We start from the raw sequence: 26,702 nt of genomic DNA, 5'->3' as shown, positions 1-26,702 counted from the left end.
AAGCGAAAGATGGATGTCGAGGGGGGCGGGATGGCCGTGTGGTTAAGGCGATGGACTGCTAATCCATTGGGCATTGCCCGAGTGGGGTCGAATTCCATCCCCGTCGTTCATTCTTGTTTTTCATTTTAAACCCTTGCAATTTAACTTAAGCGAAAGATGGATGTCAAGGGGGGCGAAGTGGTTAAGGCGATGGACTGTTAATCCATTGGGCATTGCCCGCGTGGGTTCGAATCCCATCCCCGTCGATCATTCTTGTTTTAATTTTTATCCTTTGCAATTTAACTTAAGCGAAAGATGGATGAAGACGGGGACGGGGTGGCCGAATGGTTAAGCCGATGGACTGCTAATCCATTGGGCATTGCCCGCGTGGGTTCGAATCCCATCCCCGTCGCTCATTGTTGTTTTTCATTTTTATCCTTTGCAATTTAAATTAAGCGATAGATGAATGGTAAAGGTGACGGGGTGGCCGAGTGGTTAAGGCGATGGACTGCTAATCCATTGCGCATTGCCCGCGTGAGTTCGAATCCCATCCCCGTCGTTCATTCTTGTTTTTCATTTTAAGCCCTTGCAATTTAACTTAAGCGAAAGATGGATGTCGAGGGGGGCGGGATGGCCGTGTGGTTAAGGCGACGGACTGCTAATCCATTGGGCATTGCCCGCGTGGGGTCGAATTCCATCATCGTCGCTCATTCTTGTTTTTCATTTTAAGCCCTTGCAATTTAACTTAAGCGAAAGATGGATGTCGAGGGGGGCGGGATGGCCGTGTGGTTAAGGCGACGGACTGCTAATCCATTGGGCATTGCCCGCGTGGGGTCGAATTCCATCCCCGTCGTTCATTCTTGTTTTTCATTTTAAACCCTTGCAATTTAACTTAAGCGAAAGATGGATGTCAAGGGGGGCGAAGTGGTTAAGGCGATGGACTGCTAATCCATTGGGCATTGCCCGCGTGGGTTCGAATCCCATCCCCGTCGATCATTCTTGTTTTCATTTTTATCCTTTGCAATTTAACTTAAGCGAAAGATGGATGAAGACGGGGACGGGGTGGCCGAATGGTAAAGCCGATGGACTGCTAATCCATTGGGCATTGCCCGCGTGGGTTCGAATCCCATCCCCGTCGCTCATTGTTGTTTTTCATTTTTATCCTTTGCAATTTAAATTAAGCGATAGATGAATGGTAAAGGTGACGGGGTGGCCGAGTGGTTAAGGCGATGGACTGCTAATCCATTGCGCATTGCCCGCGTGGGTTCGAATCCCATCCCCGTCGTTCATTCTTGTTTTTCATTTTAAGCCCTTGCAATTTAACTTAAGCGAAAGATGGATGTCGAGGGGGGCGGGATGGCCGTGTGGTTAAGGCGACGGACTGCTAATCCATTGGGCATTGCCCGCGTGGGGTTGAATTCCATCATCGTCGCTCATTCTTGTTTTTCATTTTAAACCCTTGCAATTTAACTTAAGCGAAAGATGGATGTCGAGGGGGGCGGGGTGGTTAAGACGATGGAATGCTAATCCATTGGGCATTGCCCGCGTGGGTTCGAATCCCATCCCCGTCGTTCATTCTTGTTTTTCATTTTAAACCCTTGCAATTTAACTTAAGCGAAAGATGGATGTCGAGGGGGGCGGGATGGCCGTGTGGTTAAGGCGATGGACTGCTAATCCATTGCGCATTGCCCGCGTGGGTTCGAATCCCATCCCCGTCGTTCATTCTTGTTTTTCATTTTAAGCCCTTGCAATTTAACTTAAGCGAAAGATGGATGTCGAGGGGGGCGGGATGGCCGTGTGGTTAAGGCGACGGACTGCTAATCCATTGGGCATTGCCCGCGTGGGGTTGAATTCCATCATCGTCGCTCATTCTTGTTTTTCATTTTAAACCCTTGCAATTTAACTTAAGCGAAAGATGGATGTCGAGGGGGGCGGGGTGGTTAAGACGATGGAATGCTAATCCATTGGGCATTGCCCGCGTGGGTTCGAATCCCATCCCCGTCGTTCATTCTTGTTTTTCATTTTAAACCCTTGCAATTTAACTTAAGCGAAAGATGGATGTCGAGGGGGGCGGGATGGCCGTGTGGTTAAGGCGATGGACTGCTAATCCATTGGGCATTGCCCGCGTGGGGTCGAATTCCATCCCCGTCGTTCATTCTTGTTTTTCATTTTAAACCCTTGCAATTTAACTTAAGCGAAAGATGGATGTCAAGGGGGGCGAAGTGGTTAAGCCGATGGACTGCTAATCCATTGGGCATTGCCCGCGTGGGTTCGAATCCCATCCCCGTCGCTCATTGTTGTTTTTCATTTTTATCCTTTGCAATTTAAATTAAGCGATAGATGAATGGTAAAGGTGACGGGGTGGCCGAGTGGTTAAGGCGATGGACTGCTAATCCATTGCGCATTGCCCGCGTGGGTTCGAATCCCATCCCCGTCGTTCATTCTTGTTTTTCATTTTAAGCCCTTGCAATTTAACTTAAGCGAAAGATGGATGTCGAGGGGGGCGGGATGGCCGTGTGGTTAAGGCGACGGACTGCTAATCCATTGGGCATTGCCCGCGTGGGGTCGAATTCCATCATCGTCGCTCATTCTTGTTTTTCATTTTAAGCCCTTGCAATTTAACTTAAGCGAAAGATGGATGTCGAGGGGGGCGGGATGGCCGTGTGGTTAAGGCGACGGACTGCTAATCCATTGGGCATTGCCCGCGTGGGGTCGAATTCCATCCCCGTCGTTCATTCTTGTTTTTCATTTTAAACCCTTGCAATTTAACTTAAGCGAAAGATGGATGTCAAGGGGGGCGAAGTGGTTAAGGCGATGGACTGCTAATCCATTGGGCATTGCCCGCGTGGGTTCGAATCCCATCCCCGTCGATCATTCTTGTTTTCATTTTTATCCTTTGCAATTTAACTTAAGCGAAAGATGGATGAAGACGGGGACGGGGTGGCCGAATGGTAAAGCCGATGGACTGCTAATCCATTGGGCATTGCCCGCGTGGGTTCGAATCCCATCCCCGTCGCTCATTGTTGTTTTTCATTTTTATCCTTTGCAATTTAAATTAAGCGATAGATGAATGGTAAAGGTGACGGGGTGGCCGAGTGGTTAAGGCGATGGACTGCTAATCCATTGCGCATTGCCCGCGTGGGTTCGAGTCCCATCCCCGTCGCATATTCTTGTTTTTCATTTTTATCCTTTGCAATGTAACTTAACCGATAGATGGATGACGACGGGGACGGGGTGGCCGAGTGGTTAAGGCGATGGACTGCTAATCCATTGGGCATTGCCCGCGTGGGTTCGAATCCCATCCCCGTCGATCATTCTTGTTTTCATTTTTATCCTTTGCAATTTAACTTAAGCGAAAGATGGATGCAGACGTGGACGGGGTGGCCGAATGGTTAAGCCGATGGACTGCTAATCCATTGGGCATTGCCCGCGTGGGTTCGAATCCCATCCCCGTCGCTCATTGTTGTTTTTCATTTTTATCCTTTGCAATTTAAATTAAGCGATAGATGAATGGTAAAGGTGACGGGGTGGCCGAGTGGTTAAGGCGATGGACTGCTCATCCATTGCGCATTGCCCGCGTGGGTTCGAATCCCATCCCCGTCGTTCATTCTTGTTTTTCATTTTAAGCCCTTGCAATTTAACTTAAGCGAAAGATGGATGTCGAGGGGGGCGGGATGGCCGTGTGGTTAAGGCGACGGACTGCTAATCCATTGGGCATTGCCCGCGTGGGGTCGAATTCCATCATCGTCGCTCATTCTTGTTTTTCATTTTAAACCCTTGCAATTTAACTTAAGCGAAAGATGGATGTCGAGGGGGGCGGGGTGGCCGAGTGGTTAAGACGATGGAATGCTAATCCATTGGGCATTGCCCGCGTGGGTTCGAATCCCATCCCCGTCGTTCATTCTTGTTTTTCATTTTAAACCCTTGCAATTTAACTTAAGCGAAAGATGGATGTCGAGGGGGGCGGGATGGCCGTGTGGTTAAGGCGATGGACTGCTAATCCATTGGGCATTGCCCGCGTGGGGTCGAATTCCATCCCCGTCGTTCATTCTTGTATTTCATTTTAAACCCTTGCAATTTAACTTAAGCGAAAGATGGATGTCAAGGGGGGCGAAGTGGTAAAGGCGATGGACTGCTAATCCATTGGGCATTGCCCGCGTGGGTTCGAATCCCATCCCCGTCGTTCATCTTGTTTTTCATTTTTATCCTTTGGAATGTAACTTAAGCGATAGATGGATGACGACGGGGACGGGGTGGCCGAGTGGTTAAGGCGATGGACTGCTAATCCATTGGGCATTGCCCGCGTGGGTTCGAATCCCATCCCCGTCGCTCATTGTTGTTTTTCATTTTTATCCTTTGCAATTTAAATTAAGCGATAGATGAATGGTAAAGGTGACGGGGTGGCCGAGTGGTTAAGGCGATGGACTGCTAATCCATTGGGCATTGCCCGCGTGGGGTCAAATTCCATCATCGTCGCTCATTCTTGTTTTTCATTTTAAACCCTTGCAATTTAACTTAAGCGAAAGATGGATGTCGAGGGGGGCGGGGTGGCCGAGTGGTTAAGACGATGGACTGCTAATCCATTGGGCATTGCCCGCGTGGGTTCGAATCCCATCCCCGTCGTTCATTCTTGTTTTTCATTTTAAACCCTTGCAATTTAACTTAAGCGAAAGATGGATGTCGAGGGGGGCGGGATGGCCGTGTGGTTAAGGCGATGGACTGCTAATCCATTGGGCATTGCCCGAGTGGGGTCGAATTCCATCCCCGTCGTTCATTCTTGTTTTTCATTTTAAACCCTTGCAATTTAACTTAAGCGAAAGATGGATGTCAAGGGGCGCGAAGTGGTTAAGGCGATGGACTGCTAATCCATTTGGCATTGCCCGCGTGGGTTCGAATCCCATCCCCGTCGATCATTCTTGTTTTCATTTTTATCCTTTGCAATTTAACTTAAGCGAAAGATGGATGTAGACGGGGACGGGGTGGCCGAATGGTTAAGCCGATGGACTGCTAATCCATTGGGCATTGCCCGCGTGGGTTCGAATCCCATCCCCGTCGCTCATTGTTGTTTTTCATTTTTATCCTTTGCAATTTAAATTAAGCGATAGATGAAAGGTAAAGGTGACGGGGTGGCCGAGTGGTTAAGGCGATGGACTGCTAATCCATTGCGCATTGCCCGCGTGGGTTCGAATCCCATCCCCGTCGTTCATTCTTGTTTTTCATTTTAAGCCCTTGCAATTTAACTTAAGCGAAAGATGGATGTCGAGGGGGGCGGGATGGCCGTGTGGTTAAGGCGACGGACTGCTAATCCATTGGGCATTGCCCGCGTGGGGTCGAATTCCATCATCGTCGCTCATTCTTGTTTTTCATTTTAAGCCCTTGCAATTTAACTTAAGCGAAAGATGGATGTCGAGGGGGGCGGGATGGCCGTGTGGTTAAGGCGACGGACTGCTAATCCATTGGGCATTGCCCGCTTGGGGTCGAATTCCATTCCCGTCGTTCATTCTTGTTTTTCATTTTAAACCTTTGCAATTTAACTTAAGCGAAAGATGGATGTCAAGGGGGGCGAAGTGGTTAAGGCGATGGACTGCTAATCCATTGGGCATTGCCCGCGTGGGTTCGAATCCCATCCCCGTCGATCATTCTTGTTTTCATTTTTATCCTTTGCAATTTAACTTAAGCGAAAGATGGATGAAGACGGGGACGGGGTGGCCGAATGGTTAAGCCGATGGACTGCTAATCCATTGGGCATTGCCCGCGTGGGTTCGAATCCCATCCCCGTCGCTCATTGTTGTTTTTCATTTTTATCCTTTGCAATTTAAATTAAGCGATAGATGAATGGCAAAGGTGACGGGGTGGCCGAGTGGTTAAGGCGATGGACTGCTAATCCATTGCGCATTGCCCGCGTGGGTTCGAATCCCATCCCCGTCGCTCAATGTTGTTTTTCATTTTTATCCTTTGCAATTTAAATTAAGCGATAGATGAATGGTAAAGGTGACGGGGTGGCCGAGTGGTTAAGGCGATGGACTGCTAATCCATTGCGCATTGCCCGCGTGGGTTCGAATCCCATCCCCGTCGTTCATTCTTGTTTTTCATTTTAAGCCCTTGCAATTTAACTTAAGCGAAAGATGGATGTCGAGGGGGGCGGGATGGCCGTGTGGTTAAGGCGACGGACTGCTAATCCATTGGGCATTGCCCGCGTGGGGTCGAATTCCATCATCGTCGCTCATTCTGGTTTTTCATTTTAAGCCCTTGCAATTTAACTTAAGCGAAAGATGGATGTCGAGGGGGGCGGGATGGCCGTGTGGTTAAGGCGACGGACTGCTAATCCATTGGGCATTGCCCGCGTGGGGTCGAATTCCATCATCGTCGCTCATTCTTGTTTTTCATTTTAAACCCTTGCAATTTAACTTAAGCGAAAGATGGATGTCGAGGGGGGCGGGATGGCCGTGTGGTTAAGGCGACGGACTGCTAATCCATTGGGCATTGCCCGCTTGGGGTCGAATTCCATCCCCGTCGTTCATTCTTGTTTTTCATTTTAAACCTTTGCAATTTAACTTAAGCGAAAGATGGATGTCAAGGGGGGCGAAGTGGTTAAGGCGATGGACTGCTAATCCATTGGGCATTGCCCGCGTGGGTTCGAATCCCATCCCCGTCGATCATTCTTGTTTTCATTTTTATCCTTTGCAATTTAACTTAAGCGAAAGATGGATGAAGACTGGGACGGGGTGGCCGAATGGTTAAGCCGATGGACTGCTAATCCATTGGGCATTGCCCGCGTGGGTTCGAATCCCATCCCCGTCGCTCATTGTTGTTTTTCATTTTTATCCTTTGCAATTTAAATTAAGCGATAGATGAATGGTAAAGGTGACGGGGTGGCCGAGTGGTTAAGGCGATGGACTGCTAATCCATTGCGCATTGCCCGCGTGGGTTCGAATCCCATCCCCGTCACTCATTGTTGTTTTTCATTTTTATCCTTTGCAATTTAAATTAAGCGATAGATGAATGGTAAAGGTGACGGGGTGGCTGAGTGGTTAAGGCGATGGACTGCTAATCCATTGCGCATTGCCCGCGTGGGTTCGAATCCCATCCCCGTCGTTCATTCTTGTTTTTCATTTTAAGCCCTTGCAATTTAACTTAAGCGAAAGATGGATGTCGAGGGGGGCGGGATGGCCGTGTGGTTAAGGCGACGGACTGCTAATCCATTGGGCATTGCCCGCGTGGGGTCGAATTCCATCATCGTCGCTCATTCTTGTTTTTCATTTTAAACCCTTGCAATTTAACTTAAGCGAAAGATGGATGTCGAGGGGGGCGGGGTGGCCGAGTGGTTAAGACGATGGACTGCTAATCCATTGGGCATTGCCCGCGTGGGTTCGAAACCCATCCCCGTCGTTCATTCTTGTTTTTCATTTTAAACCCTTGCAATTTAACTTAAGCGAAAGATGGATGTCAAGGGGGGCGAAGTGGTTAAGGCGATGGACTGCTAATCCATTGGGCATTGCCCGCGTGGGTTCGAATCCCATCCCCGTCGATCATTCTTGTTTTCATTTTTATCCTTTGCAATTTAACTTAAGCGAAAGATGGATGTAGACGGGGACGGGGTGGCCGAATGGTTAAGCCGATGGACTGCTAATCCATTGGGCATTGCCCGCGTGGGTTCGAATCCCATCCCCGTCGCTCATTGTTGTTTTTCATTTTTATCCTTTGCAATTTAAATTAAGCGATAGATGAAAGGTAAAGGTGACGGGGTGGCCGAGTGGTTAAGGCGATGGACTGCTAATCCATTGCGCATTGCCCGCGTGGGTTCGAATCCCATCCCCGTCGCTCATTGTTGTTTTTCATTTTTATCCTTTGCAATTTAAATTAAGCGATAGATGAATGGTAAAGGTGACGGGGTGGCCGAGTGGTTAAGGCGATGGACTGCTAATCCATTGCGCATTGCCCGCGTGGGTTCGAATCTCATCCCCGTCGCTCATTGTTGTTTTTCATTTTTATCCTTTGCAATTTAAATTAAGCGATAGATGAATGGTAAAGGTGACGGGGTGGCCGAGTGGTTAAGGCGATGGACTGCTAATCCATTGCGCATTGCCCGCGTGGGTTCGAATCCCATCCCCGTCGTTCATTCTTGTTTTTCATTTTAAGCCCTTGCAATTTAACTTAAGCGAAAGATGGATGTCGAGGGGGGCGGGATGGCCGTGTGGTTAAGGCGACGGACTGCTAATCCATTGGGCATTGCCCGCGTGGGGTCGAATTCCATCATCGTCGCTCATTCTTGTTTTTCATTTTAAGCCCTTGCAATTTAACTTAAGCGAAAGATGGATGTCGAGGGGGGCGGGATGGCCGTGTGGTTAAGGCGACGGACTGCTAATCCATTGGGCATTGCCCGCGTGGGGTCGAATTCCATCATCGTCGCTCATTCTTGTTTTTCATTTTAAGCCCTTGCAATTTAACTTAAGCGAAAGATGGATGTCGAGGGGGGCGGGATGGCCGTGTGGTTAAGGCGACGGACTGCTAATCCATTGGGCATTGCCCGCGTGGGGTCGAATTCCATCATCGTCGCTCATTCTTGTTTTTCATTTTAAACCCTTGCAATTTAACTTAAGCGAAAGATGGATGTCGAGGGGGGCGGGGTGGCCGAGTGGTTAAGACGATGGACTGCTAATCCATTGGGCATTGCCCGCGTGGGTTCGAAACCCATCCCCGTCGTTCATTCTTGTTTTTCATTTTAAACCCTTGCAATTTAACTTAAGCGAAAGGTGGATGTCGAGGGGGGCGGGATGGCCGTGTGGTTAAGGCGATGGACTGCTAATCCATTGGGCATTGCCCGCGTGGGGTCGAACTCCATCCCCGTCGTTCATTCTTGTTTTTCATTTTAAACCCTTGCAATTTAACTTAAGCGAAAGATGGATGTCAAGGGGGGCGAAGTGGTTAAGGCGATGGACTGCTAATCCATTGGGCATTGCCCGCGTGGGTTCGAATCCCATCCCCGTCGATCATTCTTCTTTTCATTTTTATCCTTTGCAATTTAACTTAAGCGAAAGATGGATGAAGACGGGGACGGGGTGGCCGAATGGTTAAGCCGATGGACTGCTAATCCATTGGGCATTGCCCGCGTGGGTTCGAATCCCATCCCCGTCGCTCATTGTTGTTTTTCATTTTTATCCTTTGCAATTTAAATTAAGCGATAGATGAATGGTAAAGGTGACGGGGTGGCCGAGTGGTTAAGGCGATGGACTGCTAATCCATTGCGCATTGCCCGCGTGGGTTCGAATCCCATCCCCGTCGCTCATTCTTGTTTTTCATTTTAAGCCCTTGCAATTTAACTTAAGCGAAAGATGGATGTCGAGGGGGGCGGGATGGCCGTGTGGTTAAGGCGACGGACTGCTAATCCATTGGGCATTGCCCGCGTGGGGTCGAATTCCGTCATCGTCGCTCATTCTTGTTTTTCATTTTAAGCCCTTGCAATTTAACTTAAGCGAAAGATGGATGTCGAGGGGGGCGGGATGGCCGTGTGGTTAAGGCGATGGACTGCTAATCCATTGGGCATTGCCCGCGTGGGGTCGAATCCCATCCCCGTCGCTCATTCTAGTTTGTCATTTTTATCCTTTCCAATTTAACTTAAGCGATAGATGGATGTTGAGGGGAACGGGATGGCCGTGTGGTTAAGGCGACGGACTGCTAATCCATTGGGCATTGCCCGCGTGGGGTCGAATTCCATCATCGTCGCTCATTCTTGTTTTTCATTTTAAGCCCTTGCAATTTAACTTAAGCGAAAGATGGATGTCGAGGGGGGCGGGATGGCCGTGTGGTTAAGGCGACGGACTGCTAATCCATTGGGCATTGCCCGCGTGGGGTCGAATTCCATCATCGTCGCTCATTCCTGTTTTTCATTTTAAGCCCTTGCAATTTAACTTAAGCGAAAGATGGATGTCGAGGGGGGCGGGATGGCCGTGTGGTTAAGGCGATGGACTGCTAATCCATTGGGCATTGCCCGCGTGGGGTCGAATTCCATCCCCGTCGTTCATTCTTGTTTTTCATTTTAAACCCTTGCAATTTAACTTAAGCGAAAGATGGATGTCGAGGGGGGCGGGGTGGTTAAGGCGATGGACTGCTAATCCATTGGGCATTGCCCGCGTGGGTTCGAATCCCATCCCCGTCGTTCATCTTGTTTTTCATTTTTATCCTTTGGAATGTAACTTAAGCGATAGATGGATGACGACGGGGACGAGGTGGCCGAGTGGTTAAGGCGATGGCCTGCTAATCCATTGGGCATTGCCCGCGTGGGTTCGAATCCCATCCCCGTCGATCATTCTTGTTTTCATTTTTATCCTTTGCAATTATACTTAAGCGAAAGATGGATGTCGAGGGGGGCGGGATGGCCGTGTGGTTAAGGCGATGGACTGCTAATCCGTTGGCCATTGCCCGCGTGGGTTCGAATCCCATCCCCGTCGATCATTCTTGTTTTCATATTTATCCTTTGCAATTTAACTTAAGCGAAAGATGGATGTCGAGGGGGGCGGGATGGCCGTGTGGCTAAGGCGATGGACTGCTAATCCGTTGGGCATTTCCCGCGTGGGTTCGAATTTCATCCCCGTCGCTCATTCTTGTTTTTCATTTTTATCCTTTGCAATTTAACTTAAGCGAAAGATGGATGTCGAGGGGGGGCGGGATGGCCGTGTGGTTAAGGCGATGGACTGCTAATCCGTTGGGCATTGCCCGCGTGGGTTCGAATTTCATCCCCGTCGCTCATTCTTTTTGTTTTCATTTTTATCCTTTGCAATGTAACTTAACCGATAGATGGATGACGACGGGGACGGGGTGGCCGAGTGGTTAAGGCGATGGACTGCTAATCCATTGGGCATTTCCCGCGTGGGTTCGAATTCCATCCCCGTCGCTCATTCTTGTTTTTCATTTTTATCCTTTGCAATTTAACTTAAGCGATAGATGGATGAAGACGGGGACGGGGTGGCCGAATGGTTCAGGCGATGGGCTGCTAATCTATTGGGGTGGCCGTGTGGTTAAGGCGATGGACTGCTAATCCGTTGGGCATTGCCTGCGTGGGTTCGAATTTCATCCCCGTCGCTCATTCTTGTTTTTCATTTTTATCCTTTGCAATTTAACTTAAGCGATAGATGGAAGAAGACGGGGACGGGGTGGCCGAATGGTTAAGCCGATGGACTGCTAATCCATTGGGCATTGCCCGCGTGGGTTCGAATCCCATCCCCGTCGCATATTCTTGTTTTTCATTTTTATCCTTTGCAATGTAACTTAAGCGATAGATGGATGAAGACGGGGACGGGGTGGCCGAATGGTTAAGGCGATGGGCTGCTAATCCATTGGGGTGGCCGAGTGGTTAAGGCGATGGACTGCTAATCCATTGGACTTTGCCCGCGTGCGTTCGAGTCCCATCCCCGTCGCATATTCTTGTTTTTCATTTTTATCCTTTGCAATGTAACTTAAGCGAAAGATGGATGTCGAGGGGGGCGGGATGGCCGTGTGGTTAAGGCGATGGACTGCTAATCCGTTGGGCATTGCCTGCGTGGGTTCGAATTTCATCCACGTCGCTCATTCTTGTTTTTCATTTTTATCCTTTGCAATTTAACTTAAGCGATAGATGGATGAAGACGGGGACGGGGACGGGGTGGCCGAATGGTTAAGCCGATGGACTGCTAATCCATTGGGCATTGCCCGCGTGGGTTCGAATCCCATCCCCGTCGCATATTTTTGTTTTTAATTTTTATCCTTTGCAATGTAACTTAAGCGATAGATGGATGAAGACGGGGACGGGGTGGCAAAATGGTTAAGCCGATGGACTGCTAATCCATTGGGCATTGCCCGCGTGGGTTCGAATCCCATCCACGTCGCTCATTCGTGTTTTTCATTTTATACCCTTGCAATTTAACTTAAGCGAAAGATGGATGTCGAGGGGGGCGGGATGGCCGTGTGGTTAAGGCGATGGACTGCTAATCCATTGGGCATTGCCCGCGTGGGGTCGAATTCAATCATCGTCGCTCCTTCTTGTTTTTCATTTTAAACCTTTGCAATTTAACTTAAGCGAAAGATGAGTGTCGAGGGGGGCGGGATGGCCGTGTGGTAAAGGGGATGGACTGCTAATCCGTTGGGCATTGCCCGCGTGGGTTCGAATTTCATCCCCGTCGCTCATTCTTTTTTTTTTCATTTTTATCCTTTGCAATTTAACTTAAGCGATAGATGGATGGCGACGGGGACGGGGTGGCCGAGTGGTAAAGGCGATGGACTGCTTATCCATTGGACATTGCCCGCGTGGTTTCGAATCCCATCCCCGTCGCATATTCTTGTTTTTCATTTTTATCCTTTGCAATGTAACTTAAGCGATAGATGTATTCCAGCGGGGAAGGGGTGGCCGAGTGGTTAAGGCGATGGACTGCTAATCCATTGGGCATTGCCCGCGTGGGTTCGAATCCCATCCTCGTCGCTCATTGTTGTTTTTGATTTTTATCCTTTGCAATTTAACTTGAGCGATAGATAGATGTTGAGGGGGACGGGGTGGGTAAGGCGATGGACTGGTAATCCATTGGGCATTGCCCGCGTGGGGTCGAATCCCCACCCCGTCGCTTATTGTTGTTTTTCATTTTTATCCTTTGCAATTTAAATTAAGTGATAGATGGATGTTGAGGGGAACGGGATGGCCGTGTGGTTAAGGCGATGGACTGCTAATCCGTTGGGCATTGCCCGCGTGGGTTCGAATTTCATCCCCGTCGCTCATTCTTTTTGTTTTCATTTTTATCCTTTGCAATGTAACTTAAGCGATAGATGTATTCCAGCGGGGAAGGGGTGGCCGAGTGGTTAAGGCGATGGACTGCTAATCCATTGGACTTTGCCCGCGTGCGTTCGAGTCCCATCCCCGTCGCATATTCTTGTTTTTCATTTTTATCCTTTGCAATGTAACTTAAGCGAAAGATGGATGTCGAGGGGGGCGGGATGGCCGTGTGGTTAAGGCGATGGACTGCTAATCCGTTGGGCATTGCCTGCGTGGGTTCGAATTTCATCCACGTCGCTCATTCTTGTTTTTCATTTTTATCCTTTGCAATGTAACTTAAGCGATAGATGGATGAAGACGGGGACGGGGTGGCAAAATGGTTAAGCCGATGGACTGCTAATCCATTGGGCATTGCCCGCGTGGGTTCGAATCCCATCCACGTCGCTCATTCGTGTTTTTCATTTTATACCCTTGCAATTTAACTTAAGCGAAAGATGGATGTCGAGGGGGGCGGGATGGCCGTGTGGTTAAGGCGATGGACTGCTAATCCATTGGGCATTGCCCGCGTGGGGTCGAATTCAATCATCGTCGCTCCTTCTTGTTTTTCATTTTAAACCTTTGCAATTTAACTTAAGCGAAAGATGAGTGTCGAGGGGGGCGGGATGGCCGTGTGGTAAAGGGGATGGACTGCTAATCCGTTGGGCGTTGCCCGCGTGGGTTCGAATTTCATCCCCGTCGCTCATTCTTTTTTTTTTTCATTTTTATCCTTTGCAATTTAACTTAAGCGATAGATGGATGGCGACGGGGACGGGGTGGCCGAGTGGTAAAGGCGATGGACTGCTTATCCATTGGACATTGCCCGCGTGGTTTCGAATCCCATCCCCGTCGCATATTCTTGTTTTTCATTTTTATCCTTTGCAATGTAACTTAAGCGATAGATGTATTCCAGCGGGGAAGGGGTGGCCGAGTGGTTAAGGCGATGGACTGCTAATCCATTGGGCATTGCCCGCGTGGGTTCGAATCCCATCCTCGTCGCTCATTGTTGTTTTTGATTTTTATCCTTTGCAATTTAACTTGAGCGATAGATAGATGTTGAGGGGGACGGGGTGGGTAAGGCGATGGACTGGTAATCCATTGGGCATTGCCCGCGTGGGGTCGAATCCCCACCCCGTCGCTTATTGTTGTTTTTCATTTTTATCCTTTGCAATTTAAATTAAGTGATAGATGGATGTTGAGGGGAACGGGATGGCCGTGTGGTTAAGGCGATGGACTGCTAATCCGTTGGGCATTGCCCGCGTGGGTTCGAATTTCATCCCCGTCGCTCATTCTTTTTGTTTTCATTTTTATCCTTTGCAATGTAACTAAAGCGATAGATGTATTCCAGCGGGGAAGGGGTGGCCGAGTGGTTAAGGCGATGGACTGCTAATCCATTGGGCATTGCCCGCGTGGGGTCGAATTCCATCCTCGTCGTTCATTCTTGTTTTTCATTTTAAACCCTTGCAATTTAACTTAAGCGAAAGATGGATGTCGAGGGGGGCGGGGTGGTTAAGGCGATGGACTGCTAATCCATTGGGCATTGCCCGCGTGGGTTCGATTCCCATCCCCGTCGTTCATTCTTGTTTTTCATTTTTATCCTTTGGAATGTAACTTAAGCGATAGATGGATGACGACGGGGACGGGGTGGCCGAGTGGTTAAGGCGATGGACTGCTAATCCATTGGGCATTGCCCGCGTGGGTTCGAATCCCATCCCCGTCGATCATTCTTGTTTTCATTTTTATCCTTTGCAATTTAACTTAAGCGAAAGATGGATGTCGAGGGGGGCGGGATGGCCGTGTGGCTAAGGCGATGGACTGCTAATCCGTTGGGCATTTCCCGCGTGGGTTCGAATTCCATCCCCGTCGCTCATTCTTGTTTTTTATTTTTATCCTTTGCAATTTAAATTAAGCGATAGATGGATGTCGAGGGGGGCGGGATGGCCGAGTGGTTAAGGCGATGGACTGCTAATCCATTGGGCATTGCCCGCGTGGGTTCGAATTCCATCCCCGTCGCTCATTCTTGTTTTTTATTTTCATCCTTTGCAATTTAACTTAAGCGAAAGATGGATGTCGAGGGGGGCGGGATGGCCGTGTGGCTAAGGCGATGGACTGCTAATCCGTTGGGCATTTCCCGCGTGGGTTCGAATTCCATCCCCGTCGCTCATTCTTGTTTTTTATTTTTATCCTTTGCAATTTAAATTAAGCGATAGATGGATGTCGAGGGGGGCGGGATGGCCGAGTGGTTAAGGCGATGGACTGCTAATCCATTGGGCATTGCCCGCGTGGGTTCGAATTCCATCCCCGTCGCTCATTCTTGTTTTTTATTTTCATCCTTTGCAATTTAACTTAAGCGAAAGATGGATGTCGAGGGGGGCGGGATGGCCGTGTGGTTAAGGCGATGGACTGCTAATCCGTTGGGCATTGCCCGCGTGGGTTCGAATTTCATCCCCGTCGCTCATTCTTTTTGTTTTCATTTTTATCCTTTGCAATGTAACTTAAGCGATAGATGGATGAAGACGGGGACGGGGTGGCCGAGTGGTTAAGGCGATGGACTGCTAATCCATTGGGCATTGCCCGCGTGGGTTCGAATCCCATCCCCGTCGCATATTCTTGTTTTTCATTTTTATCCTTTGCAATGTAACTTAAGCGATAGATGGATGAAGACGGGGACGGGGTGGCCGAGTGGTTAAGGCGATGGACTGCTATTCCATTGGGCATTGCCCGCGTGGGTTCGAATCCCATCCCCGTCGCATATTCTTGTTTTTCATTTTTATCCTTTGCAATTTAACTTAAGCGATAGATGGATGAAGACGGGGACGGGGTGGCCGAGTGGTTAAGGCGATGGACTGCTAATTTATTGGGCATTGCCCGCGTGGGTTCGAATCCCATTCCAGTCCCTCATTCTTGTTGACAGCGATCCAACAACATGTTTAATTAAAGGCTGGTCTAAAATTGTGGTAACCATTATTATAAACAATTTCTAACGCAAATAGCTTTTTAAAAGCTTGAGCGTATAAAAAAGGATATTCCTAAAACCACTTGCCAAGTTGTTCTTGGGATTTGTTTTTTTTTAAACTGGCCTTTAATTAAATATATTTTCAATGTTATTGAATCGCTGTCGAAGTTGCGTTATTAATAATCGCTTGATGCATTTTAGGTGTTTCCCAATTTCGACGAAAGTCTGTAAACGCGATAACTTATCAACCGTTGGTTGTAGAGGGAAAAGTTTTTCCACTTTCTAAATATGAATCGACCATTGTGAATTCAAAAACGCGCGAGTCAGTGCCGTAGAACCAATATTTAAAAAGTTGTCAAAAATGAGTTTTGACGGTAGCTGCCAAAACTATTAATTTTTGGTGGACGAAACCGATAAATAACGAAAGATATTGGAAAATAAATAATAGTTGCAATTGGTTTCATCGATCTATCTATTATAGTTTTCTAACAGAATTAAAAAGAGGGCAAAAATTTCACTTGTCGAAGACTTTTTAAACAGAGTATACATCAATACTTATATAGTTGTAGCTATAGCTATAGTCACTGCTTAGCGCCCGAAACGTAAGGTTTTAATCTTATGTTTTATCAAGAATTAATGTTTTAACTGTTTTTCCAAAATTTTGTGTGCTCCAGAACCAAATTCCTGGCTGCTTCACTTTTGCAATTAAAATGACCAATTTCAAGATGTTTAATTTATTAGACATGTCTGAAAAGTACAAAAGCATGTTAAATACAAGGTATACAGCTATTATTAATTTATTATGGTTATATTCCGCATCCAGCGATGTAGCTAGATAAATCCTGATTCTGGCACTTCTTTATCCAACCGTACCTAAATTGAAATGTATACTAGAATCAGTACCGAAAGACTATTTCAAATCAATTTGAATCAATGATAATTTTTAAATTTTAGCATTGGACTAGGCAAATGGATTTTAATTATACAGTTGGATCATGGCTAATAAACCATATTTAATACCATAAGACTAATAATTATCGATAATTGTGTCAGTTAATCGAAATAATTAGTAAGAGCTATGTGCGGAGTGACTTCGAGAAAAGTTTAAAACTTCAAAAAAAATTTATCACTCGTCGGTCCAACGCCAGAGCGCTAAAACCAATAGACAATGTGGGCAAAGAGTGCGTAGTAGGCGCAATGACCAAACCTAGTGAACGCCAATTTTGAAAATTTCGAGTTAGTAGTAAATTTCAGTACATGGGAATTGAACCCGCCAAAAAACTGTTTGATGAATACCACTTACGTTATCATAAGAAATAATCATTGTTTTCCCCCGAGATCTTCGGTTTCCCCTTCCATAAAAACTTGTCGAGGTTAACGGTAATAGTTAGTGTAGGGAGCTGTTGGCTCGATCTCGTGGCATGCAGGGCTTGCCACCACCCTCCTACGCATTGTAACCCGGCCACCTGAATTAATGGCTTCAAAAGTCGCTTGATGACTTAGGCCTAAGGTGGTCCCTTGGGTATTAGCCTAGCTGATTATTATTAATCTTATTTTTGTAAGACTGAGAAACGGACACACAAACATATAAAACACTAAAAACATAAACCCCCACTAATTGTCTCTACGCCAATACCTTGTACATTCCTGGGGTTTTTTCCACGGTATTGTCACCGCTCGTATCCGGCGTTAAAAGTTTTCCCAAGCCGCGGTCAAGTGAAAACCCGTTTGACCAATAAGACTGCGGGTGAAGTTCGCGCCAAAACGTTTTGGAGCGAAAGAGATGCTTTCTTTCTCGCCAGTTGGACATTTCTTGCGAAGTGAGCAGATCACCTTAGCGAATTTTTATCTGTTTCACTAATTTTCTAACTCAGGATTTTTCAGTTTATTACTTTTAATTGTAACCATTTTTACCTCTCCGAGGGGACTGTGTACCCTGGAGGGGTATTACAATCACCGTGTCTGTCTGTGGGTCTGTCTGTCAGTGGGTCCGTGCAAACGTTAATCATTGCGTTTTCTCTCCAACTTCTACTTAATGACTTTCGGACGGACCGAATTCTGAGTGTTAAGCTGGTTTCACACTCGACGGAAAATTAGCAGCGGAAAGTTGAACGTTAGCGGTAAATGTAATTTGAATCAATTTTCAGCTCGGCGTTTATTATCGTCTTTCCGTCATATTTTCGGTCGAGTGAGAAACCAGCTTAAAGCAACCTCTCAACGTCCAATGGCAGGGTTTCCACCAATTGTGCACGGTATTCGTCTTAGTATCAATTTGCGATTTATTGGCGCCGGCCGGGAATCGAACCCGGGTCAGCCTCGTGCAAGAGATTTACTCAAACCACTCAGCCACCAACGCTTGTTAAGTTACGGTGTTTTTCTAAAAAACAGCTTTGACGAATGTCATTTACAAAGCTATAACGTTAGGTACTATAATTTATTCAACATCATTTTAAATATTTATAAATTATATTAATCTTATATTTAATGAAATATTTATAAATTATATTAATATTATATTTAATTAAATATTAATAAATTATATTAATCTTATATTTAATTAAATATTTATAAATTATATTAATCTTATATTTAATTAAATATTTATAAATTATATTAATCTTATATCTAATTAAATATTTATAAATTATATTAATCTTATATTTAATTAAATATTTATAAATTATATTAATCTTATATTTAATTAAATATTTATAAATTATATTAATCTTATATTTTATTAAATATTAATAAAATTGATTCGTTGCCGCTGTGTTATTGTTTCCTTTTACGTTGTGTTATAAATCTGTAATATATTATTCAATGACGTTGTTAAACTCTTTAATTGTCAGTAGGTTTATTTTTTCGGATACGCTTTTTTGTTGTGTTTTTTAACTGATCCAGATTACGTTCTTTTTTGTCTAATCTTTGGTATTGTTGGTTTTTTCTGTCTTATATTTGTATCTACTATTTAAGTTTATTTCCCTATTCCCGCAAAATCGTCCAGTCTTAGAGGAACCTTTAAGAGCGTAAGTCATCCCCAAAAGCTTATCCGGTTTGATTATAATAACGTTAAAAATCGTATTTGTGAATGGTAAGGTGTTGCGCTTCTTGATATTATATTTTATATTGCTTGATTTATAAGTATTTGAACTAATTTATTGCTTGACTGCGTTATAATATTTTTCTATGAATTATTTTGATTCTGAAGTCTGATTGCTTGACTGCGTTATAATATTTTTCTATGAGTTTTGTTTCTGAAGTCTGATTGATTGGGTTGTTATTGTGTATTTTTCTATTCGTTATTTTTATTTTTTGATACTCTAATATTTTAAACTGGATATAGTATAACGTTACTTCTGCGTATTTCGAATGTGCGTGACGTGGAGGGCATTTTCACGTTTTATTAGGATCAGTTTTTTTAATTTTAAATATCTTTCGCTTTATTTGTATTTTATTTCGTTTTTTCAGTCGTTTATTTTATCGAGTTGTATACATCGTGCGCTTACACTTATGTTGGTCTGGTTTTTAACTGGGTCATCATTACTTCGTAATTTATTTTAAACGTTTTCTCGACTGATTAAGATGTTTAATTTGAAATGAAATGAGCGTTAAAGATGCGGCAAGTATTTCGTAAGCGAGAAAAAATACAAATACCCTCTGTAGATATTTCTTTCATTAAAATTGGCTTCGTATTATATTTAACTGATAAACTTGTACCGTAAATAGGGTTAAATTCAATTGTGCATTGTTTTAGTACGTCTAACTCGCTGTTGTAACTACTTAATTTATAATATTCTGAATAAATTAAACTCGGTGGTTTCGTCTCAATTATTTTAAATAAATAAAATTTTATACCGGGCGGGATTGAACCGGGATTACGTTTTTAGTAAATAACTCGGAATTGCGGAGATATATCTTTAATAAGAGTCATCTCGAAAAATTAATACCGCAGTGGCGTACCTAGACCCTTTGACGTACAATATTGTGCAAGCCTAACATTATGGTACGACCAAAATTTTAACCTAAGATTATTGTTTTGAACCATAATTATTGTACGTCTGGCAACGCTGATTTCAAGGCAGTCTAACAATGTAAGTTAAAGTGAAGTAGAGTAAAACTCGTAATTCGTTAAGATGTGATAAACGTATTTAAACCGAACAAAATTGCACTCTTTTCGATTTTCGTGCTATAAAGGTTTTAAGTAGTGTAAAAGTGAGAGTTTAGAGCCACGGGGTGCAAAATTCCCATAGGGTTATAACGGGGTGCCAATATTTTCCATAGGGTTAGCGCGGGGTGCCGGTATCTCCCTCGAAACCGCGTCGGCTCGATGTGGCCAGATTTGCCGGCATCGAGAATACGAGAGAGACCGATGAAAACGTGGAGTGAGAATCGAAGCCGGTCAGAGTCTTGTTGTAATATCGTTCGAGGAGGAAGCTGAGTTTCGTGACGAGGTAGGGGAGAGAGACCCGGAAGAGAGTGAGGTCTCGGATTTCAACCGCGTCAGAAAGGAGCGGCTTGTTTATACGCGCGTTTCCTCGGTACGGGGTGGGAGTTTACGCGGGGATTAACGAAATACCCAATAGGGTATGGCATGGGGTATAATTCATGAACAAAGTACGGGTCAGCATCGAGAATACGAGAGCGTCCGTCGAAAACGCGAAGGGACCATCGGAGCCAGCCGGAGATATATTGACGGGGCGTAATAAGGAAGCGGAATAGAGGTCCGCTATAAAACGAGGTCAAGCTTTTCATCCGCGCCAGAAAGAAGCGGTTTGTTTATACACGTGTTTAGTCGGTACGGGGCGTGAATCTACGGTGAGGGTAGCGATATTACGACGATTATAATATCTTTCGGAGAAAAGGGAGAATATTTGCTACGAACGAAATAGACTTAAATTAACGTAAATGATAATGAATAAAACGATGTATCGCGCAATATAGGAACTAAGTTAAAAAAAAACGACGAGTACTATATAAGGAGTTTTATTTTCCCACAAAACTTCATTCTCAATTTGTAATTGCTAGTCTATGACGTCTTGGAATACTGATAAAATGTATGTATAAAACATGATCTTAATACCGAGATTCTGTTTAACAAATATAAAATTTTCAGGAATAGCAGTAAGGTTTTTCCGGTTTCTACCACGAAAGGAGTGTTGGTAACCCCGGACTGTAATATCTACATCGGAACCCTAGAGGGAGGCGTTGGCATAGCGCTGACTGAAAGTCAATTCAAGCAATTGTGGAGAGCGAACGAGGAAATAACTTCATTCTTGGAAGACGATTCTATCCCACCCTCAACGTGGTTCTTCGAAGGATCGGAAACGAGACGGGTAGAACTGTGCATTTTTCAAGACCGTAGAGTAGTGGACGTCAGGGAAATCGTTCTTGGCACTGGGACCAATTACGGCAAGCACTACCTGACCAAGCGTGGATTCACTCTGACGCGGTATCCCTGGAAGACGTTGATGGAAAAATACGGTGAAGTGATGATCTACCATAACGAAGTCAAACGCGTCTTCAACGATATTAAAGAAACTGTACTAAACAAAGTTACCGATTATATTAATAAGCAGTGCAGTGGTTGTGAAGTTGATCATCTTTCGCAAGATGAGCATGACTGTTTAATGATAGATTGGAATTCCCGTTTAGATGCGTACTTGTTTGACGCCATGGCAAAAATAAGTTATTCGGAAATAATCTCAAAACTTAACACATTTTTAAGCGAGGATTTTCGGGATAATATTTTGTCTTTTATTATGTGTAATTTGAAGAATATGTTACATAAGACGGTAGATTGTTAAAAAAATATCAATAAAAAGAATCGTATTAAAAACCACGCTTATTATTTCTTATCTCATTTACAAACATGAATCCTATCATGATACATCCTTTCACGGGGCTCGTGTCAGGACCCACGCAGTCTGGAAAATCTCACTTTATCGCGAAATTAATCAAACATAATGACTCTTGCATATCTCCCCCACCCCAACGAATAATTTGGTGTTATACAGAGTACCAACAGAAATTATTTAATTCAGTATTGGAGCATAATCCAACAGTCGAGTTTCACGAAGGATTGTTGGACCCAGGAACTTTGAATCCAACGATTAGAAATTTTGTCATTCTCGATGACCTATTATGCGAAATAGCTAATAACAAAGACGTGACCAATTTATTCATCCGAGGTTCGCATCATCGAAACACGTCGGTACTGATTTTAATGCAAAATTTGTTTTATCACGGGAAAGAGGTTAGAACTCTCAATCTGAATTCGCAGTACCTCGTCATCTTCCGTTCCGCTAGAGACGTTTCCAGCGTACTAAATATTGCTAAACAAATTTCTCCGTCAAATACCAAATTCGTCGTGGACGCTTTCCGTCAAGCCGTGATGAAACCGTACGGCTATTTATTCATCGATTTAAAACCAAACACTTCAGATGAATATCGGCTGCGAACGGGAATCATACCGGGAGAAGAAGCCGCGATTTTTGTTCCAAAATGAGCGTACGAACTTCAAAACGAGTTTGTAAAAACTTAAACTTTTTGAAATATTTGAGCACTTGTAACGTGAAACAGAGAAAATCTATCGTCAAGCTAGCAAATCGAGACGCTATTTTATCGTTGGTCGAATGCTGTATAAATGTACTTCGTGGGAACGTTCAACTTACAGATGAGCAAAAGAGTCGGTTGAAGAAACATCGTAAAGTGATACACCATCTATGTCGTAAAATTCCTCTCGCTAAAAGAAAACAGATTCTAGTGCAGAAGGGGGGATTTCTCCCGCTTTTATTAGCTCCGCTTCTTTCAATCGTGAGCTCAGTCGCCGGCGCGGCGATAAACCGCGCTATTAATAAGTAAAAATGGCCCGCAAAATGATTTTAGTTTCCGAAGACGCCTTACGTCGTATGAAAAACGCTACTCTAGAAGAAGTTGTTCTGGAACCGGAAATACCCACTTTGGATAAGGAAATGAAAGCGATTCTCGAGAACCCCAATATGTCCCAATCCGAAAAATTATCATTTTATAATCAAACTTTACAGCGACACTTAAGTTCTAATCAGAAACCAGTTGAAAAACAACAGCAATCAAAAAAAACCTGGTACGAAGAAATTGCCACATCTATACCACCAAGTCTGCTCACCGACGCGATATCTCTGTACAATTGGACATTGCGATATATTTCGTGGAACGAATTAGGCGAAATGGAAATTGGGGGGCGGGTCGTTTCGGGATCGAACGTTATAGATTTAATTTACGACGCGGTTAGAAAAACCAAATCAAATGTCGATCCTACGGGAATTAATAATTTTTACGAAACTTTGCAAAATAATAATGTACCAAAAAAATTTATCAAGAATCCCGCGAGGTTAAATTTGTTAAAATCATTATCTTATCTCGCGACTCCACCCAGACCGCAACAGTGGGTGACGATTTGACTGTATTTATCAATAAAACCTTTAACGTAAGTTAACGAGTATTTATTTCAATTTTTTGTCTCAGGATGGATGGTTGTACTGAAACTGTAGCTGTGGGTGTGACGTCCAGATTAGTGGATTCTTATTCCAAAAATCCGAAAATTTTAACCGCTGTCATAATAATATTTATATTCGTAATAATGGAATTATCTGAATTCCTATTATGGTACTACACGGTACCCACACCGGGAAATTTTACCAACTATGGATAAACTTAGAAATATATACTACGACGTAGCAGACTCTGGCGGTTACGTTGGCCTTCGAGAATTGTATCGTTCAGCCCGAGAAAAGGGATTCAACGTATCATTGAATGAGGTTAAAACATTTTTACAGAACCAAGATACGTATACGTTACACAAAAATGTAAAGCGGCGGTACGAAAGAAATAAGACAATAGTTTACGGTATTGACGAACAATGGCAAGCTGATTTAATTGACCTGCAGAAACTATCGAAACAAAATAAGGGATATCGTTACATACTCGCTTGTATTGACGTATTTAGCAAATTCGCTTTCGTTGAGCTGGTGAAAGATAAGAAGGGGGCTACCATAGTGAATGCTCTGAAAAACATACTAGATGGTGAAAGACGACCAAAACGCCTACAGAGTGATCACGGGAATGAGTTTGTTTGTAAAGCCGTTCAATTGGAGTTAAAATCACGGGGAATAGAATTTTTCGCGACGAATTCTGAAGTTAAGGCCAGTATCGTCGAACGCTTTATTCGATCGTTTAAATCAAGAATGTATCGATATTTCACTGGCAAAAATACAAATAAATACGTCGATACGCTCCAAGATTTAGTTACCGCGTACAATAACAGCTATCACCGTTCAATTAAATGTAAGCCCGTCGAAGTAACGTCAGAAAATTCGAAAATAATTTGGAAAACTCTATACGGAGGTATTGATTTCAGTCCGCCAGTGACCTATGATTTCGAAATTGGTGATATTGTAAGAATTAGCAAAAACAAGGGTATCTTTGAGAAAGGATATATCCCAAATTTTTCCGAAGAATTGTTTCGAGTGATTAAGCGGATACCGAGGCAACCGGCGGTATATAAACTGGAGGCTTTGGATTCGGAACCCATTTTGGGAGTGTTTTACAAGGAAGAAGTACAAAAAGTCGGAAAAGATCTCGAGACTTGCGCTTTTAAAATTGAAAAAGTGCTCAGGCGGCGACGCAAATCTGATAATTCAGTCGAGTTACTCGTACGCTGGAAGGGGTACGGACCGCAATTTGACAGTTGGGTTCAAGAAGTAGACTTAGAATGAGTTTCTACATCACTCTACCATCCGATTCTTCGCTGAATTACTTTCCCGATAATACTCTGAGCAAATTCAGAGCTTACCTTCCGGAAAATGTTCAGCTGAATGGACCTTACGAAGTAGGGTTAGCGGAAATAAGTTATCCTAGAACGTGGAACAATATCAAAGAAGAGCGGGTAGTCCGAGTTTGGACGGATGATATCATGTCGGAAGGTTTTACGGAAGAAAAACTAGCTATTATACCCAAAGCAAATTTCTCTACAATCGAAGATTTACTTGAAATGTTAAAATTTGAGGGTAAAAATGTTGAGTTTAAATACATAAAACATCTGAAACGAGTTTCGGTTCACATTGCTAAGAGTTTTTATTGTAAAATCCCTCCTGATATAGCGGTTATGTTGGGGTTTTCGATTCAGCAAGTACAAGAACTTGAAATTAGGGAATCGACGATAGCTCCATATACCGTAGATATGGACGTGGGATTACATTCGTTGTTTGTTTATTCCGATATCGTTGAAAGTACGATCGTCGGGGACAGGAACGTACCTCTCCTAAGAATTATTAGCGTTAAAGGGAAAGACGGTGAAACTATAGACTCGATATTCACTAAACCACATTATTTACCAGTCGCGGGTTCAAATATTCAAATTATCGAAATTAACATTATGGACGACTTGGGGAACCCCGTGCGATTCGAACGTGGAAAGGTGCACGTTACTCTACATTTCAGACCACGGAGGGCCTGGCTCACCCTATAACAACACGTGCGAGAACGAGTCGCGTTCATTTTAGTAAAGCATAACGAACGACCAACATCATGAGACACTCGCAGTATAATCCCGCCGTAAGCGATTACGAGAACTACTATTTGAATCAGGCTGGCTATGGATCAATTCCTGTTTATCGAGGTGTGGGTGTTCAAAGAGGATATGGATTAGGCAATATACTAGCTTCAGCTTTTCGCAGTGCCATGCCCCTTTTCAAGCGTGGAGCCCAGTTCTTAGGAAGAAAATTCCTCGATACTGGAGCGAAAGTCGTCACGGACGTTGCTAGCGGTATTCCAATCAAAAAGGCACTCGCAACTAGATCCAAAAGCGCTGGCAAAGAAACCTTAATTTCAGCCGCGGAAGTGGTTAAGCAAATGACGGGATCTGGACTTAAAAAGAAACGCTCCCGACCGCGCAAAATCACTCGACGTAAAGCCAAGAGGAGGAAAACATCGTGCCCTTCTTACTCCGATATATTTTCATAAAGCGTTATTATGGCACTGTTACATCCACATTCAAGCGGGTGTGTGAATTCGGAATTGGACCTTTTTCAAGTTCCGTTATCGCAGACGGGGATTATCGGTGGCGAATGGGTCGAATACAATCCCATTTCCAGTATTACCAACAATTCGGCGTTAACGTTTTGCATTAGTGGCAATTCAGAATCCTACGTAGACTTGTCGCAGACTCTCCTACACGTTCAGGTGGAAGTGAAAAAACAAAATGGATCTCTCCCCAAAGCCGCCGTGATCGGTGTGGGTGGAGTGGTAACTACACCAGCTGATAATGTGGCGCCGGTCAATTTATTTTTACACAGTCTCTTTCCCGAAGTGCATCTATTTTTAAACGAAAAATCCGTTACTCCTTCGGCTCAAAATTACCCGTATAAAAGTATGATTCAAACCATGCTAACTTTTGGTGACTCGGCTAAAACGAGTCATCTGACCAGCTCCTTATTCTATCGCGACACGGCGGGTGAGTTTAACGACTTTACCAAAAACGAAGGTTTCTTGAAAAGAGCTGAATTTGCTCAAAAGGGAATTATCGATATGATCGGCGTCCTCCACTTAGATGTTTGTCAACAACCTCGATATCTTCTAAACTTGGTGGATTTAAAATTTGTTTTTGGTAAACCGAACACCGATTTTTGTTTACACTCCGATGTGAAATGTCAATTGGAAATCAAATCAGCTTCGCTTTATCTGAGAAAAGTTAAATTAATTCCAGAAATACCATTATCTCACGCGAAAGTATTACAAGTGGCTAGAGCTAAATACCCCATCACTCGCACCGAATGCACTTCATTTTCGATCCCCCAGGGGAACATGAGTGTAGTGCAGGATCATTTATTTACCGGCCAGATTCCCAATAAAGTCGTGATTGGGATGGTTAGTCAAACGGCTTTTCTAGGTGACTTAAAATTATCACCATATAATTTCCAGCACTTTAATTTAAACCACATTGGATTGTTTGTGGACGGA

General features: G+C 44.4%; 1 protein-coding gene and 50 non-coding genes across 51 annotated transcripts in view; 50 read left to right on the top strand and 1 right to left on the bottom strand.

The window, feature by feature from the left end:
- The first annotated feature begins 309 nt into the window (after positions 1 to 309).
- TRNAS-GCU (transfer RNA serine (anticodon GCU)) lies at positions 310 to 391 on the top strand. Its single transcript has one exon. It is a non-coding gene; the product is annotated as a tRNA-Ser (tRNA).
- Positions 392 to 456: 65 nt separating this feature from the next.
- TRNAS-GCU (transfer RNA serine (anticodon GCU)) lies at positions 457 to 538 on the top strand. The gene has a single exon. It is a non-coding gene; the product is annotated as a tRNA-Ser (tRNA).
- A 497-nt stretch (positions 539 to 1,035) lies between these two features.
- On the top strand, positions 1,036 to 1,117 carry TRNAS-GCU (transfer RNA serine (anticodon GCU)). Its single transcript has one exon. It is a non-coding gene; the product is annotated as a tRNA-Ser (tRNA).
- A 65-nt stretch (positions 1,118 to 1,182) lies between these two features.
- TRNAS-GCU (transfer RNA serine (anticodon GCU)) lies at positions 1,183 to 1,264 on the top strand. The gene has a single exon. It is a non-coding gene; the product is annotated as a tRNA-Ser (tRNA).
- Positions 1,265 to 1,615: 351 nt separating this feature from the next.
- On the top strand, positions 1,616 to 1,697 carry TRNAS-GCU (transfer RNA serine (anticodon GCU)). Its single transcript has one exon. It is a non-coding gene; the product is annotated as a tRNA-Ser (tRNA).
- A 637-nt stretch (positions 1,698 to 2,334) lies between these two features.
- On the top strand, positions 2,335 to 2,416 carry TRNAS-GCU (transfer RNA serine (anticodon GCU)). The gene has a single exon. It is a non-coding gene; the product is annotated as a tRNA-Ser (tRNA).
- Positions 2,417 to 2,913: 497 nt separating this feature from the next.
- Positions 2,914 to 2,995, top strand: TRNAS-GCU (transfer RNA serine (anticodon GCU)). The gene has a single exon. It is a non-coding gene; the product is annotated as a tRNA-Ser (tRNA).
- A 65-nt stretch (positions 2,996 to 3,060) lies between these two features.
- TRNAS-GCU (transfer RNA serine (anticodon GCU)) lies at positions 3,061 to 3,142 on the top strand. Its single transcript has one exon. It is a non-coding gene; the product is annotated as a tRNA-Ser (tRNA).
- A 65-nt stretch (positions 3,143 to 3,207) lies between these two features.
- TRNAS-GCU (transfer RNA serine (anticodon GCU)) lies at positions 3,208 to 3,289 on the top strand. The gene has a single exon. It is a non-coding gene; the product is annotated as a tRNA-Ser (tRNA).
- A 64-nt stretch (positions 3,290 to 3,353) lies between these two features.
- On the top strand, positions 3,354 to 3,435 carry TRNAS-GCU (transfer RNA serine (anticodon GCU)). The gene has a single exon. It is a non-coding gene; the product is annotated as a tRNA-Ser (tRNA).
- Positions 3,436 to 3,500: 65 nt separating this feature from the next.
- Positions 3,501 to 3,582, top strand: TRNAS-GCU (transfer RNA serine (anticodon GCU)). The gene has a single exon. It is a non-coding gene; the product is annotated as a tRNA-Ser (tRNA).
- A 212-nt stretch (positions 3,583 to 3,794) lies between these two features.
- On the top strand, positions 3,795 to 3,876 carry TRNAS-GCU (transfer RNA serine (anticodon GCU)). Its single transcript has one exon. It is a non-coding gene; the product is annotated as a tRNA-Ser (tRNA).
- Positions 3,877 to 4,226: 350 nt separating this feature from the next.
- Positions 4,227 to 4,308, top strand: TRNAS-GCU (transfer RNA serine (anticodon GCU)). Its single transcript has one exon. It is a non-coding gene; the product is annotated as a tRNA-Ser (tRNA).
- A 212-nt stretch (positions 4,309 to 4,520) lies between these two features.
- On the top strand, positions 4,521 to 4,602 carry TRNAS-GCU (transfer RNA serine (anticodon GCU)). The gene has a single exon. It is a non-coding gene; the product is annotated as a tRNA-Ser (tRNA).
- Positions 4,603 to 4,952: 350 nt separating this feature from the next.
- Positions 4,953 to 5,034, top strand: TRNAS-GCU (transfer RNA serine (anticodon GCU)). Its single transcript has one exon. It is a non-coding gene; the product is annotated as a tRNA-Ser (tRNA).
- A 65-nt stretch (positions 5,035 to 5,099) lies between these two features.
- Positions 5,100 to 5,181, top strand: TRNAS-GCU (transfer RNA serine (anticodon GCU)). Its single transcript has one exon. It is a non-coding gene; the product is annotated as a tRNA-Ser (tRNA).
- Positions 5,182 to 5,678: 497 nt separating this feature from the next.
- TRNAS-GCU (transfer RNA serine (anticodon GCU)) lies at positions 5,679 to 5,760 on the top strand. Its single transcript has one exon. It is a non-coding gene; the product is annotated as a tRNA-Ser (tRNA).
- Positions 5,761 to 5,825: 65 nt separating this feature from the next.
- On the top strand, positions 5,826 to 5,907 carry TRNAS-GCU (transfer RNA serine (anticodon GCU)). The gene has a single exon. It is a non-coding gene; the product is annotated as a tRNA-Ser (tRNA).
- Positions 5,908 to 5,972: 65 nt separating this feature from the next.
- Positions 5,973 to 6,054, top strand: TRNAS-GCU (transfer RNA serine (anticodon GCU)). Its single transcript has one exon. It is a non-coding gene; the product is annotated as a tRNA-Ser (tRNA).
- Positions 6,055 to 6,698: 644 nt separating this feature from the next.
- On the top strand, positions 6,699 to 6,780 carry TRNAS-GCU (transfer RNA serine (anticodon GCU)). Its single transcript has one exon. It is a non-coding gene; the product is annotated as a tRNA-Ser (tRNA).
- A 65-nt stretch (positions 6,781 to 6,845) lies between these two features.
- On the top strand, positions 6,846 to 6,927 carry TRNAS-GCU (transfer RNA serine (anticodon GCU)). The gene has a single exon. It is a non-coding gene; the product is annotated as a tRNA-Ser (tRNA).
- Positions 6,928 to 6,992: 65 nt separating this feature from the next.
- TRNAS-GCU (transfer RNA serine (anticodon GCU)) lies at positions 6,993 to 7,074 on the top strand. The gene has a single exon. It is a non-coding gene; the product is annotated as a tRNA-Ser (tRNA).
- A 212-nt stretch (positions 7,075 to 7,286) lies between these two features.
- On the top strand, positions 7,287 to 7,368 carry TRNAS-GCU (transfer RNA serine (anticodon GCU)). The gene has a single exon. It is a non-coding gene; the product is annotated as a tRNA-Ser (tRNA).
- Positions 7,369 to 7,571: 203 nt separating this feature from the next.
- On the top strand, positions 7,572 to 7,653 carry TRNAS-GCU (transfer RNA serine (anticodon GCU)). Its single transcript has one exon. It is a non-coding gene; the product is annotated as a tRNA-Ser (tRNA).
- Positions 7,654 to 7,718: 65 nt separating this feature from the next.
- On the top strand, positions 7,719 to 7,800 carry TRNAS-GCU (transfer RNA serine (anticodon GCU)). Its single transcript has one exon. It is a non-coding gene; the product is annotated as a tRNA-Ser (tRNA).
- A 65-nt stretch (positions 7,801 to 7,865) lies between these two features.
- TRNAS-GCU (transfer RNA serine (anticodon GCU)) lies at positions 7,866 to 7,947 on the top strand. Its single transcript has one exon. It is a non-coding gene; the product is annotated as a tRNA-Ser (tRNA).
- Positions 7,948 to 8,012: 65 nt separating this feature from the next.
- TRNAS-GCU (transfer RNA serine (anticodon GCU)) lies at positions 8,013 to 8,094 on the top strand. Its single transcript has one exon. It is a non-coding gene; the product is annotated as a tRNA-Ser (tRNA).
- A 506-nt stretch (positions 8,095 to 8,600) lies between these two features.
- Positions 8,601 to 8,682, top strand: TRNAS-GCU (transfer RNA serine (anticodon GCU)). Its single transcript has one exon. It is a non-coding gene; the product is annotated as a tRNA-Ser (tRNA).
- Positions 8,683 to 9,032: 350 nt separating this feature from the next.
- TRNAS-GCU (transfer RNA serine (anticodon GCU)) lies at positions 9,033 to 9,114 on the top strand. Its single transcript has one exon. It is a non-coding gene; the product is annotated as a tRNA-Ser (tRNA).
- Positions 9,115 to 9,179: 65 nt separating this feature from the next.
- On the top strand, positions 9,180 to 9,261 carry TRNAS-GCU (transfer RNA serine (anticodon GCU)). The gene has a single exon. It is a non-coding gene; the product is annotated as a tRNA-Ser (tRNA).
- Positions 9,262 to 9,473: 212 nt separating this feature from the next.
- On the top strand, positions 9,474 to 9,555 carry TRNAS-GCU (transfer RNA serine (anticodon GCU)). Its single transcript has one exon. It is a non-coding gene; the product is annotated as a tRNA-Ser (tRNA).
- A 644-nt stretch (positions 9,556 to 10,199) lies between these two features.
- TRNAS-GCU (transfer RNA serine (anticodon GCU)) lies at positions 10,200 to 10,281 on the top strand. Its single transcript has one exon. It is a non-coding gene; the product is annotated as a tRNA-Ser (tRNA).
- A 64-nt stretch (positions 10,282 to 10,345) lies between these two features.
- TRNAS-GCU (transfer RNA serine (anticodon GCU)) lies at positions 10,346 to 10,427 on the top strand. Its single transcript has one exon. It is a non-coding gene; the product is annotated as a tRNA-Ser (tRNA).
- A 361-nt stretch (positions 10,428 to 10,788) lies between these two features.
- On the top strand, positions 10,789 to 10,870 carry TRNAS-GCU (transfer RNA serine (anticodon GCU)). Its single transcript has one exon. It is a non-coding gene; the product is annotated as a tRNA-Ser (tRNA).
- A 253-nt stretch (positions 10,871 to 11,123) lies between these two features.
- On the top strand, positions 11,124 to 11,205 carry TRNAS-GCU (transfer RNA serine (anticodon GCU)). The gene has a single exon. It is a non-coding gene; the product is annotated as a tRNA-Ser (tRNA).
- Positions 11,206 to 11,611: 406 nt separating this feature from the next.
- On the top strand, positions 11,612 to 11,693 carry TRNAS-GCU (transfer RNA serine (anticodon GCU)). The gene has a single exon. It is a non-coding gene; the product is annotated as a tRNA-Ser (tRNA).
- A 65-nt stretch (positions 11,694 to 11,758) lies between these two features.
- On the top strand, positions 11,759 to 11,840 carry TRNAS-GCU (transfer RNA serine (anticodon GCU)). Its single transcript has one exon. It is a non-coding gene; the product is annotated as a tRNA-Ser (tRNA).
- A 361-nt stretch (positions 11,841 to 12,201) lies between these two features.
- TRNAS-GCU (transfer RNA serine (anticodon GCU)) lies at positions 12,202 to 12,283 on the top strand. Its single transcript has one exon. It is a non-coding gene; the product is annotated as a tRNA-Ser (tRNA).
- A 65-nt stretch (positions 12,284 to 12,348) lies between these two features.
- On the top strand, positions 12,349 to 12,430 carry TRNAS-GCU (transfer RNA serine (anticodon GCU)). The gene has a single exon. It is a non-coding gene; the product is annotated as a tRNA-Ser (tRNA).
- Positions 12,431 to 12,783: 353 nt separating this feature from the next.
- Positions 12,784 to 12,865, top strand: TRNAS-GCU (transfer RNA serine (anticodon GCU)). Its single transcript has one exon. It is a non-coding gene; the product is annotated as a tRNA-Ser (tRNA).
- Positions 12,866 to 13,077: 212 nt separating this feature from the next.
- Positions 13,078 to 13,159, top strand: TRNAS-GCU (transfer RNA serine (anticodon GCU)). The gene has a single exon. It is a non-coding gene; the product is annotated as a tRNA-Ser (tRNA).
- Positions 13,160 to 13,521: 362 nt separating this feature from the next.
- Positions 13,522 to 13,603, top strand: TRNAS-GCU (transfer RNA serine (anticodon GCU)). The gene has a single exon. It is a non-coding gene; the product is annotated as a tRNA-Ser (tRNA).
- Positions 13,604 to 13,668: 65 nt separating this feature from the next.
- Positions 13,669 to 13,750, top strand: TRNAS-GCU (transfer RNA serine (anticodon GCU)). The gene has a single exon. It is a non-coding gene; the product is annotated as a tRNA-Ser (tRNA).
- A 353-nt stretch (positions 13,751 to 14,103) lies between these two features.
- On the top strand, positions 14,104 to 14,185 carry TRNAS-GCU (transfer RNA serine (anticodon GCU)). The gene has a single exon. It is a non-coding gene; the product is annotated as a tRNA-Ser (tRNA).
- Positions 14,186 to 14,389: 204 nt separating this feature from the next.
- TRNAS-GCU (transfer RNA serine (anticodon GCU)) lies at positions 14,390 to 14,471 on the top strand. Its single transcript has one exon. It is a non-coding gene; the product is annotated as a tRNA-Ser (tRNA).
- A 211-nt stretch (positions 14,472 to 14,682) lies between these two features.
- Positions 14,683 to 14,764, top strand: TRNAS-GCU (transfer RNA serine (anticodon GCU)). The gene has a single exon. It is a non-coding gene; the product is annotated as a tRNA-Ser (tRNA).
- Positions 14,765 to 14,976: 212 nt separating this feature from the next.
- Positions 14,977 to 15,058, top strand: TRNAS-GCU (transfer RNA serine (anticodon GCU)). Its single transcript has one exon. It is a non-coding gene; the product is annotated as a tRNA-Ser (tRNA).
- A 214-nt stretch (positions 15,059 to 15,272) lies between these two features.
- TRNAS-GCU (transfer RNA serine (anticodon GCU)) lies at positions 15,273 to 15,354 on the top strand. The gene has a single exon. It is a non-coding gene; the product is annotated as a tRNA-Ser (tRNA).
- A 65-nt stretch (positions 15,355 to 15,419) lies between these two features.
- Positions 15,420 to 15,501, top strand: TRNAS-GCU (transfer RNA serine (anticodon GCU)). The gene has a single exon. It is a non-coding gene; the product is annotated as a tRNA-Ser (tRNA).
- Positions 15,502 to 15,566: 65 nt separating this feature from the next.
- On the top strand, positions 15,567 to 15,648 carry TRNAS-GCU (transfer RNA serine (anticodon GCU)). Its single transcript has one exon. It is a non-coding gene; the product is annotated as a tRNA-Ser (tRNA).
- Positions 15,649 to 16,513: 865 nt separating this feature from the next.
- The window catches only part of LOC149946610 (lysozyme c-1-like), a 42,391-nt gene continuing 32,202 nt past the window's right edge, over positions 16,514 to 26,702 (bottom strand). Inside the window, exon 5 of the mRNA XM_090170831.1 lies at positions 16,514 to 16,580. Coding sequence (XP_090026957.1) covers positions 16,514 to 16,580 — 67 coding nt within the window. The remainder of the gene's footprint in view (positions 16,581 to 26,702) is intronic.

This window comes from Leiobunum rupestre, chromosome 4 (assembly GCF_980474605.1).
Source record: "Leiobunum rupestre chromosome 4, qqLeiRupe1.1.hap1, whole genome shotgun sequence".
NCBI lineage: Eukaryota > Metazoa > Arthropoda > Arachnida > Opiliones > Sclerosomatidae > Leiobunum > Leiobunum rupestre.
Note: the sequence above shows the minus strand (reverse complement) of the source record. Positions and strands in the feature narration are given on the sequence as shown.